Genomic DNA, 27,898 nt, shown 5'->3' with positions numbered 1-27,898 from the left:
TTGAAATAGGGAAGTGAATAGCTAAAGGAACAATGCAAAATCCATGAAACTGGGATCGTGAAACAATGTAATATTTCCTATTTTGATAAGCATTCAGAATGTGGCATTTCTTAATATTTCACAACCAGTTTTTTTTTTAAAGCAAACAGATGGCAAGTTATTACATCCGCATTGTTACTGGGAATTTACTTGGCAGGAACTTGTTTTTTCTACGTGACTATTTGGACTCTGTGCTTTGAGTCCACTCAAATGAGTGGGATAGATTAAGCCTCTCTTCTTTCATGGAATAAAGCTCAACACAACCTTTAATTAACTATATTATAATTCCTTTAGAACAACCTGTTGCCTCCACCGCCTCCACTGTGTGCCCTGCAACATCTGGCACTGGCAGAGAAGTCGTGCCTCCATTGGTGCCAATTTCAAGCGAAAGCGTGCTGATTTCAGGCGAGGTCTCTCCGAAAATGGATGCAATCTCACCCAAAATTGGTTTCAGTGCTGGTGCTGCTTCTCTGCCACTGGTGGGGCTGAGCTGACCCTGCCTAGTAGTGTACACTGCTGTTAGAGGACAGCTAAAAGGGATTTCTCAGAAGCTTGCAACTTGGTAAGAAAGGTTTGTTGTTGTTCTGCCTAGCTGCCATCACTACACCTAGTGCTGTGCCAATGCAAATCTTTCGCAAACACTTTGTTGGTTTAAAAGGTTCATGTTACCCATTCCAGTAATCCTTCCTCCTCCCATGGCACAGAGCCATGAACCACCAGTGATTATTTCTGCAAGGACAGTCATTAGAAAAATTAATTGTAGAAAGTGAGTGTTCTGTGGCCCGGAGCAACAAGTAGCGCTATGAAAAGCTGGCTGGTCTCCGTTGTTCCCTTTCTTCTGTGGACATGCTGTGCTTCACAAAATGGTGAGTCCACACTTTTTAATGTATGAAAAGCTCAACAGAATACTTAGTAGCGCTGATTTTATTAATATATCAACTTGTAAGTGCCCTCCCATCAGATGTCAAAGAGATAAACAACTACCTGACATTTAGAAGACATCTGAAGGCAGCCCTGTTTAGGGAAGTTTTTTTAATGTGTGACATTTTAATGTATTTTTAATCTTTTTGGAAGCCGCCCAGAGTGGCTGGGGAAACCCAGCCAGATGGGCGGGGTACAAATAAATTATCTTTTTTTTTAAAAAAAAATTTTTTTATTAAGTTTTGAAAAACAATAAAAGAAAAAAAACAGCAAAAAACAGAATATACATAACATGATTTTGTTCCACCAACTTCCGTCCTCTCCTCCACAAACCCCCTCCTGCCACAAGCGGGTCTCATGAAGGTGAACAGCCGATGATGGTTCATTTTAGGATTGGGTTTGTCCTCCCCCCTCTCCCCCGTCCCAAAGCCCCCCCTGCCACCGAGGAGCCCCAGAAATACAAGGGAGAAGCAAGGGAGTGTCCGCCCAACCACTTTTTCATAAAGAAAAACCCAAAAAAAGAAGAAAAAGGAGAAACAAGCAAAAAATAAAATAAAAAAAGAAAAAGAAAAAGAAAAAATACATTATCATTTCCATAAACATTGTTATAGGGGCTTCCCCAACCTCCCCTTTCCCGGTTTTCCTTTGCAAATCATTTTTGACAATTTCTTTTTTCCAAATCTTAATCTAAATACAATCTATTTTTCTTCCCTGGCCTGATTTTCCCCCTCAATAGACCTCCTTAGTTTCAAACCTTTTTTTCCATAACCAAATGTAATTTACAATATATTATTCTACAACCCTCCTCTCCCCTAGGTCCGGCATTCCCTCTCTTCCAGCAGAATCCCAAAACAACAGTCCAGTTTTCAGCCTTCTGATCCATCCTAATAATCCCCAATCTATTTCTTTTTTCACCCCACCCCTTTTTTCCCATGTTTTATCACCCCACTCTTACATCCCCCCAGAGTTTTCAGTCTTTGTTGGTTATCTTTTTCCTTTTCCATGTGAAGAATCTGAAGATCTATCAGCTCCTGGCATTCCCTCCAGAAAAGAGGGAATGTCTTCATAACCTTTTGCCTTGAAGAGTCCTTTTCTCCGTCGTGGTGAACGTCATTCTGTTTTGTAATTTCCTCATTTTTTCCATTATTGTCATTGTTGTCATCATCACTGTCCTTGCATTCGATTTCCATATCTTCTTCATCGACATTGTCTTCTATCAAATCATTTTCACTGTCCACCACCTGCGATTGCTGCGTTGATTCCTGCAATTGTATCTCTTCTTCGCTTGGTTCAGAGGTTAGGCATCCTAAAAGTTTTAAAACAGCCTGCTGGAACTCATGGGAATATCTTTTTGTTGACATGGTTCAGACCTGTCAAGGTATCATCATCATCATTTAAATGGCAGAGCATTTCAGCCTTATAAATGCTTATACTTGAAGATTGCCAATATAGACAGTTATTTTGAAAAATATTGGATTTAAGATGCATTTATTTAACACATTTTTAATGTGCCTTTCAGAGTTCCAACTTTCAAAATGTGTTTTACCGGTTATAAATAGTTCAAAAACTATAAGGCTACAACAGATAAATATTAAATAACATCCAAACATTAAAATAACATTAAAATGATAGCAGCAGCTTATTTTTTTGAAAAAATAATAATAATGGGAAATATTTGATTTGTGTTTGGTTTCAAAGTGCAGCTTTAGTTATTTATTACCAGGCTTCGGGGAATCGGAGTCTTCTTACCAGTTAGAAACTTTAATAAACACAGCAAGAGAATGAAGAACCCATCTCCTAGTAATAGCGGTGCTCCCAATTAATGAGTCCACTCCCTTTGGTCCCTATGAACCTATGTCACTTCTACATCTCGTAATCTGAGCTTGTCCCCTCTGTGCTTTCTGTTCTTTCTGAGCCCTTCTAGCTTTGGAGAGGGTGGTGGAGGAATCCTGCCAAGAGACTGTGAATCTGTTAACCCTCTCCCTTCCAGTGTTTCTTCTCCTAGGTGTTCACTATCCAGTATATCCCAGCTTCTTCCTTCTGAACTATGCTCCTCTGCAAACCATTGTTCCCAATCTATACTGTCCTCCTCCTCTTGGGAAGATTCAGGATCTGGATCAGGAACGGGGGGTGGGGGCGGGGGGCAGGAGGAGGCTCCCACCATTCCTCCTCAGTGCAGTTCTCCACAACACCATCCCTGACATTTACTGTGCTTTCAGGAAAATGGGAGAATGTTGATATTGATGGTAAATATAATTGCAGTTTGTGAAGAACCACCTGACATTGATTTCGGGGAAATGATAAGTGATGAGAAGGCCAGGTACCTGGAGGGTGACAGAACACAATACAAGTGTGGCCCTGGATATGTCTTGGAAGGCACTGAATGGATAATATGTCGTGGGCAAAAGTGGACACCTGCACCAAGGTGTATGGGTAAGGAGGCATCTTGACTTTCAATATTGCAAACTTTAAATCAAAATGTGGCATGTCCAACATAGCCTCTGGAAACTCAGCTGCATGCAAAGTTGCTTTCCCCATGTTTGAGGACTTGAAACACTCTGTCCAGAATTGGGAACTGCTGAACAGTTGTTGGACAGCAACTCCCATCATGATATGAGGTATAATTCAACAATATTTGAGGGATCACAGATCCCTCTTCTCTACACTGTATGGCTACTTTAATTCTGCTAATATGGATCAATGGATTTGCATAATTGGGCAGTTCTGGCAAAATGCTGTAATTTGAGGAAACTGGAGAATTCACATTCTGGATCTGAGTTATTTAGTGCAAACATCGATAGCCAGAGTTGCCATATTGTTTGAGAGTTGAACTGGATCTGGATTCACATCCTACGTATCTCCAGCATGGAATCAAGGTGTCACTTTGGGCCAGTTTGAGTCTTTGAGCTCTTGTTCCTTTTCTCAAGACTTTGAGAAAAAAAGAAAAGAAGGGTCACAATCCAATGACATCCAGGCTGTAATCCTATATACCCCATCCCAAGGATTAAGCCCATTGCACTGAATGGGAGTTACGTCTGAAGTGCACCTATAGGGTGGTGCTATTAAATACATACCCATACATTTCAGCGGGTGGCAAGTTAGAGACTATTTTTATCCCCATGTTTTTGCAGTACTTAAATAGAAGTTGACAGAAACCACACACAATGAATGACTGAGTAGGTGCAACAAATAAGTTTGTCCTTATTGTGTTTCCTCCTGTTTTGAACACTTAAAGACAGCCACAGATATGAGGTAACCTTGCATCACGAAGAGGGCAAATTGAATAGGACATACAGAGAAATGAGTCCCAGTGATGATCCCTGCCTCCCTCTCCCTCTTTCTTTCTTTCTTTCTTTCTTTCTTTCTTTCTTTCTTTCTTTCTTTCTTTCTTTCTTTTAGCACCTTGTGGTATCACAAAAGAACAGCTAGATGCAAAAGACCTGCTCCTGCCTGGGAAGCGAAGACGGTCCCAAGTGATTCAGCATAATCATACGCTGCAGTTCCTGTGCAAGGAAGGACAAGTCATTACAGCTCCTTCAGTCAGGAAGTGTATCGATGGGCATATGGATTTGCCATTGTGTATCTCTGGTAAACATGCTGTTCATATTGAAAAATCCCTCTATGGATATTTAAATGTTCAAGTGGTCTATAACTACCTCACTTTCCAGTTCAAAAGCGAATGCTTCCAGCTGTGTCTTTCTCATATGTTCAGAGAGTCTCAGAAACTATATGAGGTGCTGGATGGCCCCAGTGCTTGTTCTCTGTCCAGTGGACCATGGCTTGATTCTGCTAGAAATCTAGTTTTTATGCATACGGCACTTGCACAGAAGAAGCATGTCCATCTGGGACCAGAGGTGGTGTGTCCAGTTTCGCCACCTAAGGTGAAAAGGGAATGTGTAGTCCCCTGACCCCACCCACTGCGCTGCACCCCTAATTTCCGCTGCTGTCAAAATGCCCCCCCTCTTGCAAACGCAGTGAGAGCCAGAGGTCTCCACAAGACATCACCACTCGTCTTCTCCACCCCAGGGTGAGGAAGACAAGCAGCAGTGCTGTCTGCAAGAACTCAGCCAGAGTCAGGGCACTGCGCATGGTGTTGCCACTAGTGGAGAAGATGAACGGCAACACCACATCTTGAAATTCTTCCTTCAAAGCTTCGTATTCTGAGGGAATCAATTTGCAGCCAGGAGCTGAATACCTTGGTTGCATTAGTTAGATGCCATGTTATTGCATTTGAGTTGGAATTGGCTTTTCCTCTGCTCCAGAGAGAGAGAGAGAGAGAGAGAGAGAGAGAGAGAGAGAGAGAGAGAGAGAGAGAGATACTCTAGCTCAGTGTTTCTCAACCTTTTTTGGGCCACGGCACACTTGTTCTATGAAAAAAATCCCGCGGCACACCAACTCTGTGCCACCCTATATTTAGTTTAGTTTGGAGGGGAGACGTAAAGCATGCCACTGAAGAACTGCTGCGCGGTAGCCAGGCGGACCCACCAGGCGCAGAGCCTGCGGAGCGAGTGGGGACACGTTAGACGGCACGCCCAGACCCCAGGCGGGCAGACACGGGCGCGCAGCTGCCGCCACCTCCCTCCCAGCCGCCCCAGGCAGCCACCGCCGCTCTGGCCCGGTGAAGGGAAGCCCTGCGCAGCCTTCCCCGCCTGCCTCCTCCTCCCCAGGCGGCGGCGGTGCCCTCTCTGGCTTCCAGCTGGATGCCGACTCTAAATTTTGCCGTGACGTGCGGTGACGAGAAGGGCGATTTACATTGTCACGTGCCTGGCGGCCGCCAATACACAATGCTGACCCGCCGGAAAGGAAGCCGGCCGGGTCACGACGCGGGCGCTCGCCTCGCGCCGTGACCCGGCCGGCTTCCTTTCCGGCGGGTCAGCGACGTGACAATGCAAATCGCCCTTCTCGTCGCGGCACACCAGCCAGCGTCTCACGGCACAGTAGTGTGTCGCGGAACACCGGTTGAGAAACGCTGCTCTAGCTCAACATGCCTGATTTGAACAAAGGGATTTCAAAGTCCTTCATTTTTGACCTTTGGTAACTGTGCTAAGCCACTGTTCTTATCATTTTATTATTTACTAGAAATAGGAAAAAACTGTAGTCACACACCCACTATTGAGAATGGAGACATTATCACCTTATCACAGAAGTAATATGCATCTGGCTCTTCAGTAGAATTCAAGTGCCAAAAATATTATGCCATGGAAGGAGAAAACAGAACTTTTTGTAACAATGGGAACTGGACAAAAGTGCCCATTTGTCTAGGTAAGAACTATTTCTTTCCTGTTTTGATAGAAATTCCAGCTTCTGGTATGCATATAAGGTTGCTTCATTAATTTCTTTTATATGTGATATATTTGGGAAAGGTTCATATAATTGTTTCTCCTTAGTAAAGCACCACCATGAAGCATGTGAGATATGGAGAGGGAGAATCCTAGTTCATATCTTGCTTCAGGCATTACATTTAGCATGCCAGTATCCTCTCAGCTTCAGTCCCCATTCTGTAAAATATAGGTACTAATACTATGAAAATTAGTTGCTGGAACAATTTTTCCGAGCATAATTCAAAGTGTAGTACCAGTGATGGAAGGTCTTAGTGCTGTTTCCTGACCAGTAAGACATCTTAGCAATGATACTGTAAAGAGGCACCTTTCCAGAAGCAGAGGAAGAGTTTTACTTGCCCAGGCCTACTTGCAATAGCTTGGCAGACCAGATTTTGCCTGCTGGCCACAGGTTCTCACATGATTTAATGATTATTACTTCTGGAAATGTTGTTTGCTGAGAGAGAGAGAGAGAGAGAGAGAGAGAGAGAGAGAGAGAGAGAGAGAGAGAGAGAATTGTTTGCTTTTTTCAAATGCACTGGAATGTCCCCCCCCAAAAAAAATTGACTTGCGTTCCCAAGACTGATGTATATACAATCTTCCTTTTCGTTTAAGTTTCTGAATATGGCAAATACATACTCTGGTTGCCTTCATTGACAGAATCTATTTTCTTTCTCGTCATAGAGCCCTGTGCAATCTCATTGGCTGAAATGGAAAGCAAGAAAGTTGAGGTGGTCGGGCAAGCAGATAAGCATCATTTTCAAAACTTTTATGTACAACGTGGTACTTCTGTTGAGCTTGCCTGTAAACCAGGGCATGCTCCTGCAGCAAATTATTCCCCATCTGCTTTTGTAATCCGGTGCAATGGAGAAGCAATTGTGTATCCTGAATGCGAAGGTAATTCTATATGGCATTATTTTTAAAATAACAAGAAGAATCTCAATAATCACTTGTTAAAGAATACACCAAGTTCTCATTGGGCTGTTTTGTGTTATGTTTGCTCCCTTAGTCTGTTCTTTCTAAACCCCCCCCCCCCCGATTCTGAAAATGTGATGTTCTGTAGCCCTGCAATGGTTATGTGGGCTTCATAACTCAACCCCTGAAATTAATATTAGCATGTATGATGACCAGGAATTGTCTTTCCAACTTCTTCAGAACTCATGTCTTCAGTGAAACCTTTGCATGAACTCCACACCCCTCATCGCTTATTGAAACAATTTTCTTATACCTTTTCCTCTCCAGTGACTTCCTTGTGTCATTGCTTGCCTTTCTTCTTTCTATCCTATGCCCCTATTGAAATTTAGATTGTAGGATTTGTCTTTTTTGCCCTGATACTACTAGGTAAATAGATTGTCTTAAAACAACAACAACAACAACAACAACAACAACCCTTCATATACAGAGAGTGTGCAGAGCCTCTCATATAAGTGGTTTTGCCACTTGTTTTTCTGTTTCCATGTCACATGTTTACTTCGTTGTTTTTTAAATAGAAATTGCATGTAACCCTCCAAAGGTGGCTAATGGCACTTTTAGACCTCAAAGAAATATCTATCATGGTGAGGATCTAATTCAAATTCAGTGTGACAGTGGATTTCATCTAGCTGATGGACATAATGTTGCAGAATGCACAAGGAATGGATGGTCACCTCTACCACAGTGCAGCGGTAAGTGGAATCTGCATGTCTTAGCACAATTATTGAAGAGTTGATGTACATTATTGTTGCTGTTTTTTTTAGTGGTCTGCATCAGTACGCATGTATATACAGACTGGCTTATCCACACCTCCCCTTGTTCTGCTGCTTCTGCCACCCTCCTGGAAAGAAACTGCTCTTTAGTGCTCATTTGGAGCTAACAGGAATCTGGGTTTCCCCCAGATTGCCATTTGTTCTGATCTATCACTAAAGAGTGGGTTTTCCCTTGGAAAGGAGTGGGGCAATGGGAAAACTCATTGGACCCATGCTTAGAAAGTGTGAGTCAAGTGGGAAACTGCCAGGACTTGTGCTTTCTAAGCACAGCACATGCAGAAGTGTGGATGAGCCCCCACCCCAACACATATAACTGAGATCAATAATTGCAGTCACCTGTCTATTACAGCTTTGTACAATTTTTATATGCTGTAAGCCACCCAGAGTGGCTGGGGAGGATATAAATAATAAAACGACCACCACCACCACCATTTGTTTTCCATCTCTTTGCCTCTGGGAGGAAGCACTTCCACATTGACTCAGAAACTCAGAAAGAATGTTCTTCCAAAAATTCAAACTGGTCTGGCTTCTTTTCTCAAAATTAAACTTTGCCATACTGAATTAAACTATTTGGGTGCATACATAACTAGAAATGTGAACACCACAGAATTCAAATTAAAGTTCAATTATTGAAAAATTCTCCACCATCCTTAGTCAGGACAGATAAGCTTCCATGAAAAAGAGATTGGTCAAAATATTCTCCCTTATCAAACTTTACTGGCTTTGCCCCTGTAATGCAAAGCAGCAAAAGGACATGGTTTGTATTATGGGCTGCACTGTAAATTTATGTGGTGCAGTGGCAAAAAAAAAACAGGTATAGCCACTGCACTGCTTAATCTGAGAATGTGCCTTAGGTTGTGACTCCAGAATCCTGCATTATGTACTCCATAAAAATAAATTCTATTGAACACAATACTCCATAAAATTTAACCTAGCATATTTAATCTTAAAACATCTTAACAAAATTAAAACATAAATTCTACTTTAACACCAAGAACCTATTTTTTTTACTTCCCTAGGGTTTTTTGTTTTTAATACTTATAACAATACTTTTCACCAATATTTAAAATTTCTACCACTCACCAACCCCTCATCCTGACCGCAGAATCTCCCAGCCAGCTTCAGCAAGCTCCAAAAAATCACTTCTTAACAAATAATATTCACATCAATTATGACACCCAAAAAGAAAATTCAATCTCAATATCCCACCATTCCATATCCAAATCTGGGTATATCAATTTAGAAAAAAATAAAATAACATTTTTTATTTTCTTTTTTTAAATAAACATTTTTATTAGATTTTCCAATTTAAATATCTAATCCATTTCCCAATTATATAAATTATACAAATATCAATTAAACATTTTAACCAAATCTTCTGCCAAATTATACAAATTTATCGACTCCCCATGCTCCAGACTACGAAGGTCTAATCCTCTTATAATGCTGCATTTCTTTCCCACAATGTTCAGATCTTATTCCATAATCTATTATTATCATTGTTTCTTTTTTTCCAAGTCACTGAGTTCCTTTCAGCAAGCAAATTTGATCAAACCGTATTTGATTCTGTGTGAATTTATATTATAGCTCCATTTTGTAAATTTAGCACTGTCTCCTCGCACGCTGGCATCCTGCCAAGTCTGTCCGTAAATCCTCCGGTCTTCTTCACAGCTGGCAACCATGATCCTCAAACAATCCAATAAATCAGATGTTAAAGCCTCTGTGACACCTTTCCCAGGGCCGTTCTCCGCAGCAGTCTTTCCAGGGAAGGTATGCCAGGTCACAACCTTATACACAAATCTAATGTCTTATTTATGGCTCCCTCCCCCTTTGACTGCTATTACGGCCGGCTCTGTCTCTTAAAATGGCGGAAGCTGTTTTTTGTAACTGCGTCATATCTCAGAAGTTTCTTGAAAGGTTTCCAACCACTAACAAGCTTGCTTCTCTCTGTTGTCCATAAATTTAGGGAGACTTTGACCACATTCCAAACACCCCCCCTCCAATTACAAACTTTGATTATATATATATTTCCAGTTCACACAGTCTGACATTCCAATTTCGCTTGTAAATATTAAAAACGGCTGTGTTAAGTAAATAGTAAAGCACAATGATAGAGTTTCAGCCTCCCTCTTTCTGTTCCGTCGCATACCTTCTTAATCTGATGAAGACATTCCTCTGTGTCTTTTGTTTTCTCAGTGGCTGTAGTTTGCAGTATAAATCTCCTTTGTCTGGAGCGTGTCCATGACTCATATCTAACTTCTCTCTTAAGTCATGGAGCCCAAATCGCTCGTAGAATCAGCGCCCGGGAGATCCAGGCTCCCATGGGGGCTTTCCATCCAGTGCACCCAGCCTCTTCCGAAGTTGAAGCTGGTGGTGGGAATCCGCAGATGAGACTGCATCTTCCCATACTCCCCGGGAAGACTTCAGGAGGCTGCTACTCCCATCACAGCCTCGTTAATTTCCCTGTGGGTGTCGGACAGATGGAATTTTTGGCCATCTTCTACGGCACTCGGGCGCTCAACCCACTTCCAACCTGCAAGCTTCCACAACCCAAGATTCAGTCTTTTCCTCCTGCAGTTCAAAAAAGGAGCCCATTTCTTTGCTTGCATTGTCCCTCAGCTTTTCACTTTGAATCTCAAATGCATTACTCTGGATCATCTGTCTTCCTTGCTCTATCATTTGCAGTGAAACCGTAGCATTCTCCTGGAGCTCCCTAAAGGGCCCCCTTCCTTTGTTTACACAGCCTCTCAGTTGTTCTCTTTAAAGCCCAGTCACCTCTGCAATCCTCTGCAATCCTAGCTCATTTATTTGCAAAAAGGCATTAGCATTCATTTCTTCTTGCTAGATTCTTTACAAATCCAAATCTCTCCCTTCTTCATACATTTTCACAGTTGTGCTCTCAATTCTCCTCACTTTGGCATCCCCTTCCGAATTTCCCAATTCTTCTTTTGTAGCTTGCAAATTAACATTGTGATTGTCCATCCATCCTCTGGTTCCTCTAACCTCCTGTCTTATTTCATAAAACAAAGTTAAAACAGTCTCCAGAAAAACAACAGACCATTTCTCCCTTTCTGACTTGAAGGTCACAGCTGAGCTTTTTTTTTGCATAACACGAAGTCCTAAGATTCAACAACTTCACTAAAACAGTCCATTATTTAAACATATGCCATTACTATAATCCATAAACCATGCTTTAAGCAAGTTTAGCCAAATCCAAAAGAAAACTTCTAAGCGACTGTATTATAACTCTATCAGTTCAAATACTTAAAAAACTTTGTATCTCCGGATTCGGGAAACGAAAGTACATTGTTCCGATTCAAATTTTACACAACACTAGAACAAAGGAATTTTGCCTCTCTCTGACTGAGGCTTCACTTTCGGAAAAGGATCAGTTCTTTAAGATCAATTCCAAATCTTTGCAGGGTCTCTAGCTCCTGAATTCCCACCCCTATGTTTGGAGAAAAGAGAAATTCTGATCAGTGGCAGAGGAATCCTCTCTGGCACCCGGGGTGGGGCAGGGCGCGCATGCGCGGCACCCATACAGATGCCACGCGTGCGGTGCCTGTACCCGTCAGGACGTCACATGCACACTCTCGGCCACTCTACAACTGGGAGGGGGGGAGGCAGCTGGCCATCTTGTAACCCCCCAGGGTGGCACCCGGGGCGTGCCACCCCCACCCCTTCATACGTCCCTGTTTCTGATCAATATATCAGATACATCTAATGCAGCCTTCCTGATGCTATTGGATACTCTTTTATTGTATCTGCATCTGAGCTGTCACCCCAAGCAGCGTGTCCCATCATACTGTACCTCCCTTACCAACCCAGGAAGAAGTGGGTCCATGGCACAAACATAATTTTCCCCAGGGGTTCTCTTTGGAAGCTTGCTCAGAACTCTATCATAAAAACCTTGAAAATTGTAACTTGTTAGATGAAGAATCTTACTGCCAGCATCATTTCTAGATATGGAGGTACCTTGGCAAGATGGTGGTGTTTTTTTTTTTTTTATTTTTTTTTATTTTTTATTTTTTTAAAAAATATGGAACGCTTCACGAATTTGCGTGTCATCCTTGCGCAGGGGCCATGCTAATCTTCTCTGTATCGTTCCAATTTTAGTATATGTGCTGCCGAAGCGAGCACAACAAGATGGTGGTGTTAACATGGTTGTAAGTGATAGTGGTGGGGAGCAGCTCCTTCTTTGCTCCCCTCTCTGGCCTCAAAAACAGCTGTATATGCGTAATCCCAATAGGTGCTGTGTAATATGTTGTTGTTCTTGTTTAGTCGTTTAGTCGTGTCCGACTCTTCGTGACCCCATGGACCATAGCACACCAGGCACTCCTGTCTTCCACTGCCTCCCGCAGTTTGGTCAAACTCATGTTCGTAGCTTCGAGAACACTGTCCAACCATCTCGTCCTCTGTCGTCCCCTTCTCCTAGTGCCCTCAATCTTTCCCAACATCAGGGTCTTTCCCAAGGATTCTTCTCTTCTCATGAGGTGGCCAAAGTACTGGAGCCTCAACTTCATGATCTGTCCTTCCAGTGAGCACTCAGGGCTGATTTCCCTAAGAATGGATAGGTTTGATCTTCTTGCAGTCCATGGGACTCTCAAGAGTCTCCTCCAGCACCATAATTCAAAAGCATCAATTCTTCAGCGATCAGCCTTCTTTATGGTCCAGCTCTCACTTCCATACATCACTACTGGGAAAACCATAGCTTTAACTATATGGACCTTTGTAGGCAAGGTGATGTCTCTGCTTTTTAAGATGCTGTCTAGGTTTGTCATTGCTTTTCTCCCAAGAAGCAGGAGTCTTTTAATTTCGTGACTGCTGTCACCATCTGCAGTGATCAAGGAGCCTAAGAAAGTAAAATCTCTCACTGCCTCCATTTCTTCCCCTTCTATTTGCCAGGAGGTGATGGGACCAGTGGCCATGATCTTGGTTTTTTTGATGTTGAGCTTCAGACCATATTTTGCGCTCTCCTCTTTCACCCTCATTAAAAGGTTCTTTAATTCCTCCTCACTTTCTGCCATCAAGGTTGTGTCATCTGCATATCTGAGGTTGTTGATATTTCTTCCGGCAATCTTAATTCCTGCTTGGGATTCATCTAGTCCAGCCTTTCGCATGATGAATTCTGCATATAAGTTAAATAAGCAGGGAGACAATATACAACCTTGTCGTACTCCTTTCCCAATTTTGAACCAATCAGTTGTTCCATATCCAGTTCTAACTGTAGCTTCTTGTCCCACATAGAGATTTCTCAGGAGACAGATGAGGTGATCAGGCACTCCCATTTCTTTAAGAACTTGCCATAGTTTGCTGTGGTTGACACAGTCAAAGGCTTTTGCATAGTCAATGAAGCAGAAGTAGACGTTTTTCTGGAACTCTCTAGCTTTCTCCATAATCCAGTGCATGTTTGCTATTTGGTCTCTGGTTCCTCTGCCCCTTCGAAATCCAGCTTGCACTTCTGGGAGTTCTCGGTCCACATACTGCCTAAGCCTGCCTTGTAGAATTTTAAGCATAACCTTGCTAGCGTGTGAAATAAGCGCAATTGTGCGGTAGTTGGAGCATTCTTTGGCACTGCCCTTCTTTGGAATTGGGATGTAGACTGATCTTCTCCAATCCTCTGGCCATTGCTGAGCTGTGTAATATAGTCTTTTTCTGTTTCAATACATCACCATAGCTATTAAGAGAAGATGTGGTCCTCCACCTCCTGTTGAAAATGCAGTCTTTCTGGGCACTACACAGATGGAGTATATGCCAGGGGCAAAAGTACGATATAAATGCCAAGCTCTCTACAATATGCAAGGAAATCAAGATGTACAATGTGTCAACGGGCATTGGACAGATACACCAACATGCAAAGGTACAGGAAATTTCTCTAAATCTTTTTTTTAAAAAAAAGAACGATGGGTCTCCATTATGCAGAAAGCACAATTTGTTGAGGAAAACCTTATTTGTTTATTTCATCTCCCCATTTAGATGCAACCTGCAGAGAACCCCCTGCAGTTGCTGGTGCTGAAATTGTGGAGGGGACAGCAGAGGCTTATCTGCCTGACCACAAGGTGCAGTATCAGTGCCATGAAGGTTTTGAAATATCTGGATCGGCTTCTGTAACATGTCAAAATAAAGAGTGGTCAGAACCACCGACATGTGTAGGTAAGACCTGGCATTTCTAATAATAATAATAATAATAATAATAATAATAATATATTTATATCCCGCCTATCTGGCTGGGTTTCCCCAGCTACTCCGGGCGGCTCCCAACAGGTTGAAAACAGAATAAAACATCAAGCATAAAAAACTTCCCTAAACAGGGTTGCCTTCAGATGTCTTCTAAAAGTCAGATAGTTGGTTATTTCTTTGACATCTGGTGGGAGGGCATTCCACAGGGTGGGTGCCACTACCTACAAGGCCCTCTGCCTGGTTCTCTGTAACTTTGCTTCTTGCAGTGAGGGAACCACCAGAAGGCCCTTGGAGCTGGACCTCAGTCTCCGGGCTGAATGATGGGGGTAGAGACACTCCTTCATGTATACTGGGATCATAATCTGTCTTCTGTGTGCCAAACATAAATGTGAAAAAGGAAGTGGAAGAAACTGGAAAGAGATAACAAAATGTCTGATGTCAGATGTCTGATGGTTAAAACTGGAGGCATGCTTTTATTGTTACAGCCAAAGAAGTTTATTTTTTAAAGTCCTCACCAAGAGAACTACGGTATCCACCTGTGTGAGTTCCTGTTTTCCGTGTTCGCCGTCTGAAGGCTTGCAATTCTGCCTCTGCCACTGGGAAATACTGCGTGATAGAGTGATCTCCTAGTGTTAAGACATGCCTCTTTCCAGTTAGCCTTGGGTGGGGAAGGGCATCAACACAGCATGGAAACTGCCTCTCAGACTGTGCATTTTGGGCTCAAAGAAGACTTGAATTGTATAAGAGAATTTCAATATTGCAACATACTAGCAGGGATCGAAGACTGGTTTTGTATGCGCAAAGCGCCACGTTCAATCCCTGGCATCTCCAGGTGGAGGCTAGGACAAACCACTGCCTGAACTCCTGGAGAGCCTCTACCAGTCCATATAGACCAGGGATGGGGAACCTGTGCCCCCCCCAGATGTTGTTGCACTTCCCATCATCTCTGACCATCAACCTTACTGGCTGGGGATAATGGGAGATGTAGTCCAACAACATCTGGAGGGCACAGGATCCCTGACATAGATAAAATTGAGCTAGGTGGACCAGTGGTCTGACTACATAAGGCAATTTCCTATGTGCCTGTAAAGCATGTGGACTTCAGTGCTTTTTGTGTTCCAGGGAGCAGGGAAGAGAGTTGCCATATGCACCTTGACTCACCCTTAAATGACCCGAAACAGCTCCCATTTTCAGGGACTTTTCTTCCTGGACTCATTGACAAAAGCACACACTTTTGACCTCTAACTTTTATAACTAAGAATGAGAGCTCTAAGGTTGCAAATAGCATCCTCGTGGCTTGAGGCTGGAACCCCACAAACATGTGCTCTTTCCTCAACTTCCTCCTGTGCAGGTTTACTCTGAGTCAAACAGGGCTCTTTCCTAAGTCCATGTGTTTCTGGTTACAGCAGGGTAGATAGGAGCCTATACCCTTGATGGGCGTTGGGGACCAGCAATTCCAACAGTTAGGACAGTATCCTCTGCTTGGTGCTGTTTGGTGGAAACAAAATTTGTTTTCAAGGATTGAAGAAGTTTTTTTCTATCATTTCAGATGTAACATGCCCTCCCCCACCCTGGGTTTCTAATGGTCAGGTTACGACTGCTCTCAAGCAAAGGTACATGCCTCTTGAGAAGGTGCGCTATCGCTGCCACCAAGGATACAGCCTTTTTGGGGCTTTTACAGTAAAGTGTGTGGACAAAAAATGGACAGATTCACCAAGTTGCCTAGGTATTTGATGTCCAATTTTTTAAATATTCTGAAAGAGAGGAATATAACATTCTTCCGTTTAAAACTAATAATAATATTTGTTAAATTTTGTACCATGCGGATTCTTGCATAGTCTTCTTGCATAGTCTTGGACTGACATTTAAAATTTACCTTCTGCTAATCTTTGGGCTATGAGGAATATTCCAAAGGTAGTCAAGGAATGGGAAAACCAACAATCTTCATCTAGAATGGGCCTGATGGAGATTCCTATCGGATCACTCAGTAGTTGGTGGTAGTAGTTTTCCTTCATTGACCGATCATCACGACTGTGATTAGGAAGAAATCCATGCAGACCAAATTGGTCTTCCACAGCACAAGGTGGCTTGCTATGCTTATTTAAATCAGTTTGAGCTATTTGCGATGTAATCATCTGTTTGTGGCACATGTTGATCTAGATGACTGGGAGCTGCCTGTGTACTTTGAAGTATGCCATTTGAGGTGGTGAGAGTTCCCACTTCATGGGAAAGGCGGTTTTAGAACCAGTGGAATTGCCCCCATTCAACTGCAGCATACTTCAAGATGTTGATGGACTGCAACTCCCCTGACCATTGGCCATTCTGGGACTGATTGGAGTTGTGGTCCAGCAACATCTAGATAGCATCACACTGGCTACCCCCAAGTTGTATGTTGGGGGCAGAAGTTCCAAACATCAGAGGCAGAAAGGAGAAAACTAACAGAGGTGTTTATGGATGCACAAGATATTCAGGCACCAGCATTTTATAAACTTTTATGCTTCTGCAGAGTCAATTTTTACAAATAGACACTTGTAAGATACTGACAGAGATTTTCAAAAACAGCAGAATACGATTTTGATAGTGAAGAGGTGAGCAATATTCAGAGGACTGCCGCCTCCTCCTCCCAATGAGCTCCCATCCATGTCAAAATAGGTTCTAGTTGTTTTAATGATTGGTCTGCTTGACCAACTAAGGAGGTGCTGATGGAACATCAGCCACACCCGAAGAGACCTTAGAAAGACAATTTGTTAACTGGTTTTCCCCCCAAGCAGATATACATAGCTCAATAAAACGTATATTAAAACTTTTCTTCCTTTTTAAATTACAGGTAAATCTTTGCATGGTACTTTTCTTTTTTCCTGATGTAGAAGCTGAATTATAGAAATGCTTGTGTGCACAGCCCTATGTGTAATCCTAATAAGTGCCATGTAATAGATTCCTTTTTCTGTTTCAATGCATCACCACAGATGCTGCAGGGAAATGTGGTCCTCCACCTCCTATTGAAAATGGAGACTTTCTGGGCACGGCAACTTCAGAATATATGCCAGGGGTATATGTACAGTATAAGTGCCAATCTCTCTACAACATGCAAGGAAATCAAGATGTACGATGTGCGAACGGGCATTGGACAGATCTACCAACATGCATAGGTACAGGAAATTTCTCTAAATCTTTTCTTTTTCTGTTCTATTGAAGGATATTCAATAAATTCAAAAACCTGTGACTTAGTGGCACCAGTGTCAGTTGGCATTGTTCTATATGTGTTTTTGCTTTACTACACACTTTTAGTTACCTTCCATCCCAGCTCCTCCCACGAACTACAGGTAGTTCTCTCATGAGGCAAAGTGAGCCACCCATCAAACTTTGGATGCCTTTACTGCATCCATGGCAGATAGCTATCCAACCTCTGCTTAAAAACCTCAAGGAAGCAGAGTCCACAACCTCCCGAGGGAGGTCAGAAATTTTTTCCTGGTGTTAGTCAGAATCTCCTTTCTTGTAACTTGAAGCCATTGGTGTGAGCCAGAGCAGGAAAAACAAGCTTGTTCTCTCTCCCATGTGACAGCCCTTGCAATATTTGTGCTTGGAGACTTCATTTACATGCCAAGTCTGCAAAGTCTGGACTGACTCAAGGCTTCATAGCTACCATGACAACAGCAGGGGTCTCTCAGTTCAATGCCGGCCCAACATATATCATACCTTCAATTTGACCTTTGTCGTAAAGCAGATTGTGAATGGCCATTGGTGGGAGGGGTTGTCATAGGTGGATCATGTCCTGCTGAAGTTGACCTTGTGGTAGCAGGTTTTTCCTGCAGTTGGGAGTAGGGGATCATTGGGATGGTCTGCCCATGTAAACCTATAGATCATGAGAAATTCCCTTTGCTCTGGGGGATTTCCCTACCAATGCTGTGAAGCCCCTAGTTTCACTATGGAATGATGGGGCAATGGAAGGACTGTCAATAAAATCACTACCAAGTGACGTTCAGAAAATCTAAAGCATGTGACTCCCAATCGGTTTTCATGGGGGAAAATATTCAAATTGCTATTTATTTAGTCATTTGACAGAAGTCAATGAACTTTTAGGTACAGTAGGCACCAAGCTTTACTTATTTTTCCTCAGAGGAGACCCATTGATGGGACTACATCATTAATCTCTATTTATTTCAGTGGGTTTGACTAACTGAGTATGAATAACTTTGCACACAATCCAAAATGTTTTGTTTTGGTTTTTTTGGTCAAGTGAATTCTTCATTGTCAAAATTAATCTCTTAGATGACATGATTTGTGCCTTTCTACAGCTCCTTGTACAGCAAACGAAGAAGATATGAATCAGAACAACATACGGCTGAGGTGGATATACGATAAAAAAATCTATTCCACATCTGGAGATGTGACAGAATTTGTCTGCAAAGTGGGCTTTCTGGAAGATCCATCCTCGCCTCCCTTCAGAGCCTCATGCAGAGAGGGCAGGTTTGACTACCCAAGATGTATACGTGTAGGTACATTGCATTTAAAGCTATAGAAAGCAATGTGTATTACAAGATAAATGTTTGTCTTTGAGATTATGTTAGTCTACAGCAGATTTTCGATTTTTATCCATTTTCATTTTTATCATCTCCTCCCTGAGTTACTCTTCTTTGCCTTTCATCATCTCTTATTTTCTCCTCTCACCTTCCCTTTCTTTCACCTTTTTCTCCCTTAAAGTCCTAGACAGAATTAAAATGAGAAAAAGGTAGTTCTGCTGCCACAAGTAAAGCCCATTACATGATCCACCTTTGGGTATTAAGCCGCCATAATAATAATAATAATAATAATAATAATAATAATAATATAATTTATTATTTATACCCCACCCATCTGGCCGGGTCCCCCCCCCCGCCACTCTGGGCGGCTTCCAACACACATTAAAATACATTAAAATATCACAGATTAAAAACTTCCCTAAACAGGGCTGCCTTTAGGTATTTTCTAAATGTCAGGTAGTTTTTTATCTCTCTGATCTCTGGTGGGAGGGCGTTCCACAGGGCGGGTGCCACTACCGAGAAGGCCCTCTGCCTGGTTCCCTGTAGCTTTGCTTCTCGCAGTGAGGGAACCGCCAGAAGGCCCTCGGCGCTGGACCTCAGTGTTAGTGCTTCCTTACTTAGCCTTTAGAATAAATTCAACAGGATTGAATGTCAGTGCCCCTAAGCATCAGAATTGTCATATTGTGGAGTAAGCATCTCTTGTTCCTCTTTCACTCTGAATGAATGGATTCATAATATTCCCCAGGATAGTTCCATAATTCTCTCTCTCTCTCTCTCTCTCTCTCTCTCTCTCTCTCTCTCTCTCTCTCTCTCTCTCTCACACACACACACACACACACACACACACACACACACACACACACACACAAATCTCAGCTGGCCTCATGAACACAACAGCAGTAGTCTTTGCATGGCAATAATGAGTCTGTATTAGCACCTGATTTCTGGCTGGTTTTTCAAGTTCTGCAATCACTTAGATGCCCCTGATTTCAATGGTATTTGAAGTTCTAACTTAGGTTGATTCCAACCCACTAAATTGGTGCTAAGGTTTACCTATCAATATCAAAATGTTTGCCTAACAAGACATATTTTGAACATGTGGAGTGCGATTTTTAATGCCATCACTCACGGAAAATGATGTTTGACCTTTTATTGTAACACAGATAATTTGGAAAGTAATAATGGTGGCAATGATTGTGCAATGGGGTTATCAGTGTCTGTTGAGTGATTTTGGCCAATAAAAAATAAAAAATGAAACCATCTTATAATTATTACATCCTGTTACTTGCATATGGAACCAGTTTAATATAATAAATTAATCAAAGACTGTTGGTAGGTATCTACACAAAGGATCATTATGTATGTTTGTAACCTTACATTTTCATTGCTTTCTATTTAACAGAGATAAAAAAAGTAATTGGAAGAAGCATTCAGAAGACATTTTTAACCAGTGCCTGATCTTCAAGATTCATTCATTTTTTCTCAATATTATCAAATCAAGCTACTACTTCACACAAATAGATTTTCCCGTTGATTATATGCAGCTGCTCACAATGGATCATGGACCTAAAATTGGAAGCCTACTTCCTTGAAGAAACACCTGTAACTTTTAAGGATTGATATAATGAGTATAGATGTAGGTCTGGTTCACTTACAATAAATTATACTTTAAAGCATCGTGGAAAATGTTATAGGAAGGAAAGAAATACACCAGGAGACAAGACAAGCAGCTGTAGATAATACACTAGTTGTGTAAAACTGCAGTGAATTTTTGTAAGCTTGTAGGGCTATTATGTTCATTAAAAAATAAAAATAAAAGCACTTGTTTTTTTAAAAAATATGTCCTTTGTTAGTATAGAATAAAAATGCATAGCATACAAATTATTGTTTTTTCATTGTACTACCGGTAGTAGCAAATTTACATACCTGTGGGAGGAAACCCCATGGAGTACATTGAAACTGACTTCTGGGTTAACGTTTATAGGATTGCAGCATTACCGAGGCAGATTTAGAGCAGTGTGATTGGTTCTGCCGCACTGGGCACTGAGCGGGGGGGGGGCATCACAGGGCATGTCAACTATGACATAGTGAATTGAATTGAATTGAACAGAACATATGGGCCTCACATAGGACACTGCTGAAATTTGAAAGACCAAATTATGTCCCTGAACTATTACTATTAATATTGCTTTTGAATATGCTCAGACAAGCGTATTGACCCTTTGGCCTATTAACAGCCACACAGATCGAGAAATGTGGCTGCATTGGTGGCTACTGGATTTTGGGAGTAAAGATCTGTGTCTTATGTCCTTAAATCCCAATATTAACAAACCATAGAAGTATCTGTCGGATCAGCCTCTCTAGTCCTGTTTTCCACAGTAAGTAATCATATACCTGTACCTCTGGAATGCCCACAATGCAATGACATTATGTTATGCATGTTCCCTAACTCGGCATAGATTTTGTTTCTTTTGCTTCTCTGTTTCCCAGTCTTACGTTCTCTTGCTCCCTTTATTATTATTATTATTATTATTATTATTATTATTATTATTATTATTTGTCGGATTTATATACCGTCCTACATCCGAAGGTCTCAAGGGCGGTTCACAGAACAAAATCAAAATATAAAACCGCAAAATATATAATCAAAATAAAAACAACAACCCAATAACACCCCCCAAAAAAAACACATTCTAAAAGGGCAAAGCATGTCAGCCCTTGTCCACATCATTTCGCATTTGTTGAAAAAGGAGGAAAAAAACTGTTCATGCTAAAAAACCCCAACACATTTTGCGTCCAAAATTTGCCACTGTATTTCAAGTCTCATTTGCATTTTTCCTAATACTAAACTTGGTGTTCCTGTGCCTATCAGTTTGGCAGAGGAATGTGGATCACCCATAAAGAGGAGACTGCCTACAGCTGGTTTCATTCATTACATTTCGGTGCCTCTTTTCACACAAACGAGTCACAAAGCGGCATAAAAACAATAAATCGTGTCCTCCCTAAAAGAAGGCATTGTTCAAATATCCTTTATTAGGCATATCAAACCACACATTATCACATAAAATTTATATACAGATTATATAAAATACAGACTCAGTTGAGCAAGGCTTATCCCAGTCAGTTCCTTAACTCCAGGAAGAGTATAGATATATATAAATACTACACCAAACACTGCCACACCACCTACCAATTAAGGAGCACTAACTCTCTTTGTAATGGCCCAGCCTTTCTGCATGGACAGCAGAAAAGAACGCATGTGTTGCGGTGAGACCTGGAGACTGACCTCCTGGTTGTGGGTGGGTATATTGGATAGCCACAACACCCGATTGGTAGGTACCACCCGATTTGTGGTAGCAACCAAAATGGGAACGGTATGCCTAAATATTATTCTCTCTGACTTGAAAGGATTCTAGGGGAAGCATGGCTGTTGTGAACTTGAACCTTCTGTCAGTACATCACTGGTAAAAGAAAACAGTGCGATATCATCACAGAGTTTCAGTGTAGCACATTATTGATGACCAGAAGAGGAAAACTGAATAACAAGAGTGAGGAACCTTTTTTAAATTCTTGCATCAGCCTCATGGGCCACCTTTGATAGGTGCTGAGAAGAGGAGTGTGTAGCCAAAGTGAAGGGACTTTGACTCTGCCCCCATACCCCATCAGTTCTCAACCAGGGGTTAAATCCCTGCCAAACCAGTGTCAGGATGCTGTTAGTGGCTTGTATAAAGACAAGGAAAAGTTTCTTACCATTTTATTATTCCAATATTACAGAGAGAGGCTTTAGAACCCTGCCACTTGGATAATGGCATTATCCTGAGTATTCACCTCTCCCCCCCGTCTCTCCTACTTCCTCTTTCATCACTTTTACGGGTGCTGCTAAGTGCCCTTTGTCTTTGAGCTCTTTGCTCTCCTACTTTTAAGACTTGCCGGGTTCTGGGAGATGGAGGGTCTGGAATGCTTTCTAATGATGTGTCAGCCAGGTGTTGCTCTGACTCTCCCATGATTTCCCAACTTTCCCCCTCCTCTGCCTCTGAGCTGTGAACTCCGGCAAACTACTGTTGTAAATCTATACTGTCTTCCTCTTCTGCCAGTGTGGTGTAGTGGTTAAGAGCGGTAGACTCGTAATCTGGGGAACCGGGTTCATGTCTCCGCTCCTCCACATGCAGCTGCTGGGTGACCTTGGGCTAGTCACACTTCTTTGAAGTCTCTCAGCCCCACTCACCTCACAGAGTGTTTGTTGTGGGGGAGGAAGGGAAAGGAGAATGTTAGCCGCTTTGAGACTCCTTAGGGTAGTGATAAAGCGGGATATCAAATCCAAACTCCTCCTCCTCCTCTTCCTCCTCCCCCCTGGAAGGGTCAGGAGGGGAAGGTGGTCTCCACCATTCCTCCTCTGCCCAGTCCCTGACACCCAGGCAACTGCAGCCAATACAGAATTGAACCCACCCACCCTCCTGCTGCTGCCACCAACAAGTGATGCCAGCTAATGGACAGGTGGGTGTGGTTTAGAGTAAATAGCCAAATTAAACCCTCTGGCCGTAATTTTGGGTCATCTGACAGAGAGCCCCCACATGCGCTTAGCAAAATGAAATCACATGATGTGTCATTTTTTGAACTTGGAAAGCTTAATCCTCTTCTGATAGTAACAGGGACTGTTAGTTACTTCTGATAGTAGCAGGGACTGTATCAGTCTTTACATATAGGGATTTGGCAAGCACGGTCCACCCAGCACTCTTAAACCACTGCCCAAGGATCCAATGCTGGCAGAAAGGTAAGCTTTCTTCAGTGCCATCATGCAAGTGCAATGATGTGTGTGTATCTGGGCTTGGTCATACTTGCTATAAGACTTCTGCCATTTGCACTCCAGCCACCCTCCAGCCTGTTTCATTGCCCACAGCTCTCTGGAACAGCAAAAAGCCCATCAGGGTCCGCTGTGCTAGGTAGTGTGTTTTGCAGCAATTGCATTGATGTCCCTATTTGTGCCACCACTCTAGTTATGCCCTTAGAAAATTCTCCAAGGCATGCAAGACTGCATCACATTGCGTAAGTCTCCATGGACAGATCATGGAAGCCTCCCACCCCATGGGATAAAAGCCATTGTCAATCCCGAACCCAACCAGGAAGTGACCTATCAATTCTGCAAGAGATACCGACCTGAAGGCCTGACCTACAACATGTTTGGGGTCCATGATGTATTGAGACAGCCCCATGGTTACTGTGGTGGCCTTGAAGTCCTCAGCAGCTCTTGACTAGGTAGCATCAGTGTGGGTGTCGAAGTTCACAAGAAAAAGTGGTTTTATGGTAAATGTGGTTATTTTTCAGCCACCACTTTGACAAATTTTGTTTCACATGGTATCCACCACCCAACACTGGTGAGGTGAACTTAAATCCATTGGACCAATGAAGTTAAGCAGACTTCATTCATTTGGGTTGTGTCTCACAATTCAAGCAGAATCTGCTTTCTAACGACCTTTTCAACTAGCCATAGAAACCGTATTTTGTAAAAGCAGCATGCATGCCATGCTGCTATTAAACATATGGTCATAGTTAATGTCAATTCCCTATACCCCCCAAAGCATTTTCATAATCTGATTTCTTCACAGCAAGCTGCTCTTAGAGGTGCAAGAACAAGGCAGGCAGAATCATTCTGGTCAACAACTAATGATCGGACTTTACCCTTCGGTTTACTGCCAGAATTGCAACACTCACAGACCTTTTGCAAATAATCTTAATTGTCTTCAAAATTCAACTGTGTCGTGCATTTCTGTAATTCTTCCTCTTGACAGGTTGCGGTGTGAAACAAAAACAAACAAGCAAACAAACAAACAAAGCAGCATGAAATAAACTATGATAACAGAGCAAAATAAAATACCGTAACTGTTGAAACCAGAGACAGAGAAATATTTTGTTGCTGCCAGGATTGCATCAGAGAACTCACAGGTCTTGCGCAAATAAACTGAGTTGGGTTAAAAAGTACCTTGCACATTCCCCTAATTCTTGCTGCTTTCAGATTGGTCTATCAAACACAAAAAGCATTAAAAAAAACATGGCAAAGGGCTAAAGAAAATAATTGGTGTTTCCAAAGAGAGGAAAAAGATATTTGCAGATCATTGGAATATGTTGACAGCTGAAAGTGAAGATTTTGTGGTACAGAGTATTGCAAGCTTCCTGAAATAATATGAAGAGCTGGCTGGTCTTTATTATTCCATTTCTTCTTCTGACATCTTGTCCTTCCCAAAATGGTAAGTTGTAGGCAGCTGACAATTTTTTTTACCAGGGAAGTTGGATGTTGCCAGATTCCTTATGGGTTGGATCTAACTCAATAGTACTTGGGGCCCAATGAAATCAGTGTGGCAAAATAGAGGTTATTAACTTAAGTCCCTAACAACTTAAATCCTTTACTAACCTAAGTCATTATTAACAAAAGTACTACTAACCTACAGTCCCGGGGAAATGTGCATAGGATTGTGTGGAACCAACACTTAAAAAAACAGTTAGTTTTACCAGAATGGTAGAACTAGAACTTCAGGTAGGAATAGAGATGGGAAGGACTGGGGGGGGGACTGGAAAAATTCGGGGAGGGGGCAGGTTCCCCCCCCCGTTTTTTCCCAAAGCCGTTTTTTCCCAGAAAAATTGAAAAACATATTTTGATATAGTTTGAATATTCCACACATTATTTTCCCCACAAATTTTTCCTGGGGGAAAAATGGCTTTGGAAAAAACCTGAAAAAACCTGTTCCCTCCCCCCAATTTTTTCGTTTTTCCCCAGGCCTTCCAGCACCCACACTTTGGAGCTCCCTGCCGATTGACACCAGGTAGGTGCTCTCACTGTACTCTTTCCGGCAACTGCTCAAAATATTTTCGTTAGGGCCAGCCCATCTGAACACATAGAAGCTGCATGCGATTTACTTCCTTATAACCACTGCTGACTTTAATCATCTATTGAATACTCTTAAATACCTGCTTTTAACTGTGTTTTATCAATCATTTTAATATTCTGTTGTATATTTTTGTAAACTGTTTCGAAAGCTCTCTTACCATCATGCGGTTTATAATATATAATAACAAATTCAATTTAAACACACACTCCTTTTCCTTTCAAACAGGGTTTGAGCCTTAGTGCAACATACTATTCAGTAACTGGATGTTGGTTCCTTCTGGGCCTGGCTTGCAAAAAAATTGCCTTATGCTTTGCCCTGGTTATCCTCAAGTACAGTAGCTATGGGAAGGCCTGGGGGGGGGGCAGAAAAATGGAGGGGGGACAGGTTTCCCCTGCTTTTTTCCAAAGCCGTATATGCATGCATATGTTGTGTCTTCTCTCTCTCTCTCTCTCTCTCTCTCTCTCTCTCTCTCTCTCTCTCTCTCTCTCAAAGCACTACTCAAAGGGTAGACCTTCTATGGAGCTTAAATATTGAAGTGGACCTTAATTTTATTTGGTGTTGGTGCTAAGGGGCAAATCTGATTTTTTTTTATGTTGATGGTTTCTTGCTTTTTTGTTGCTTTTGAGGGAAAGAGGGTGGTTACATGTTTTATTGCAAACATAAAACTTTTATCTACACTGTTTTACGCAATTTGTAAAAGTACTCCACACTGAACTTTTTTTCAATTTTTTCCAGGAAAAAGCAGGGGGGGGGAAACATTTTTTTCCTAATGGCTTCGAAATCTCTAGGTAGGAATCAGATTGAAACTGCATTCCCCCCCCCCATTGCATTATGGCAGGATTTCCTCAACTAGTACCGTAGCTAGAGATGATGGGAGTTGTAGTCCAAAAACAGCTAGAGACCTACTTTCTGCTTAAGTATCTGAGTTGTGGTGCAATGAAGGGAGATTATGAAGTTATGAGGCCAACATTTTTATTGCATAATTCCAACTCACTTCTTTTTCATTTCCTTCAAATTCTTTAAAATTTACAGGTCAGAGGGTGCCATCTATTATTGATTTTACTGATGCTATTTTAATTGAAGACTGCCGACCACCACCAATAAGAGACCATGAAGAACTTGCAGACGTATCAGACAAAAAGTCCTATTTGCACGGGGATGAAGTCATTTACAATTGCCAGCCTGGGTATATAAAATTTGGGCGCATAAAATTGCGGTGTAACAATGGAAAATGGGTACAATCCACACCACATGTGCAATGCAGAAGTAAGTAGAAACAAAACTATATAAAATTCACAATCACAAGCTATTGAAATATTTGAGCAGTTTATTTTTTTCTCCTTGGGATGGCCCATTTTTAAACAAACAACAACAACAACAACAACAACGCAATACAAGGTTGCATTTTACTTTGTAGCCACTAACCCTTTTTCTGTTAGCTTTGGGTTTCATAGGATTGGAGGTTTAAGACCACCATAGTTGGTAAGGACAAGAATGTGCCCTAGTCTTGTGGATAAGCAGAGGGCTGGAGAGCTCTGCAAAACTTGCAAAGGATCAGCTGGAGGCACAGGTCAGAACTTGTCCAGGTCAGAACCTGTGACAACCATTAATTGGATCTCCCCATTTCCCCCCTTGTTTCTGGGGTTGCTTTGGCTTAAAAAGAGAGTGGGGACATAAAATACCAGGTAGGAGACACTTCAGGGATGTTATGCAGCAGTGGGGCTGGAAAAGGGTTGGGAGGTGCTCTAAGCATCTCCCCATCACTATAGCTATCACTACGAACAACATCATCTCCCTCGTTGAACTTTATAAAAGAAGGCATTTGATATGACAGCATCATGTTAAGACTTTCGCCACAAATCAGTCTACAAGAGGCACCCTGTGAATTAGAGCAGGGATGGGGAAAGTCTGAGCATGATGATGTCACTGCACTGGGAAATACTACATGATAGAATGACATCCCAGTGTTAAAAAAATTCCTTCAGTAGCACCTTAAAGACCAACTAAGTTTATATTTTGGTATGAGCTTTCGTGTGCATGCACACTTCTTCAGATACACTAGAAACAGAAGTGTCAGACCCTATATATATACAGAGGGTGGTGGGGGTGGGTGGGAATGGGAGATCGGCTGATGGGAGTGGTAAACCTGTAGATGGGTGTTAATGGCTGCTGATGGCTGCAATTAGTCCTGGGCTGAGGTGCTAAAGAAAGCTTGATCATGCATAATGAGATAAGAATCCGATATCTCTATTCATCCCAGGTGCTTCCATGGTTTTAAGCTTGGTAATGATTTC

At 42.1% G+C, this 27,898-nt stretch overlaps 1 protein-coding gene, 1 long non-coding RNA gene and 1 other non-coding gene across 3 annotated transcripts; 2 read left to right on the top strand and 1 right to left on the bottom strand.

Moving 5' to 3' along the window:
- The first annotated feature begins 741 nt into the window (after positions 1–741).
- On the top strand, positions 742–20,604 carry LOC132592426 (complement factor H-like). Its single transcript, XM_088673741.1, is given in 12 exon segments — positions 742–905; positions 3,223–3,393; positions 4,360–4,548; positions 6,040–6,222; positions 6,963–7,175; positions 7,769–7,942; positions 13,701–13,883; positions 14,000–14,176; positions 15,753–15,929; positions 17,170–17,352; positions 18,499–18,695; positions 20,126–20,604. Coding segments are annotated over 12 exon segments (1,917 nt in total). The 5' UTR covers positions 742–841; the 3' UTR covers positions 20,132–20,604.
- LOC148684987 (U6 spliceosomal RNA) lies at positions 12,057–12,163 on the bottom strand. Its single transcript, XR_015951237.1, has one exon. It is a non-coding gene; the product is annotated as a U6 spliceosomal RNA (small nuclear RNA).
- A 4,106-nt stretch (positions 20,605–24,710) lies between the features above and the next one.
- Positions 24,711–27,249, top strand: LOC148684986 (uncharacterized). The gene is made up of 3 exons (XR_015950949.1): positions 24,711–24,965; positions 25,493–25,538; positions 26,637–27,249. It is a non-coding gene; the product is annotated as an uncharacterized LOC148684986 (long non-coding RNA).
- The last annotated feature ends 649 nt before the right edge of the window (positions 27,250–27,898 follow it).

Source organism: Zootoca vivipara, chromosome 7 (genome assembly GCF_965207765.1).
Source record: "Zootoca vivipara chromosome 7, rZooViv2.hap1.1, whole genome shotgun sequence".
NCBI classification, from domain to species: Eukaryota; Metazoa; Chordata; class Lepidosauria; order Squamata; family Lacertidae; genus Zootoca; species Zootoca vivipara.
The sequence above is the reverse complement of the archived record's forward strand: the minus strand, read 5'-3'. Positions and strand labels throughout refer to the sequence as shown.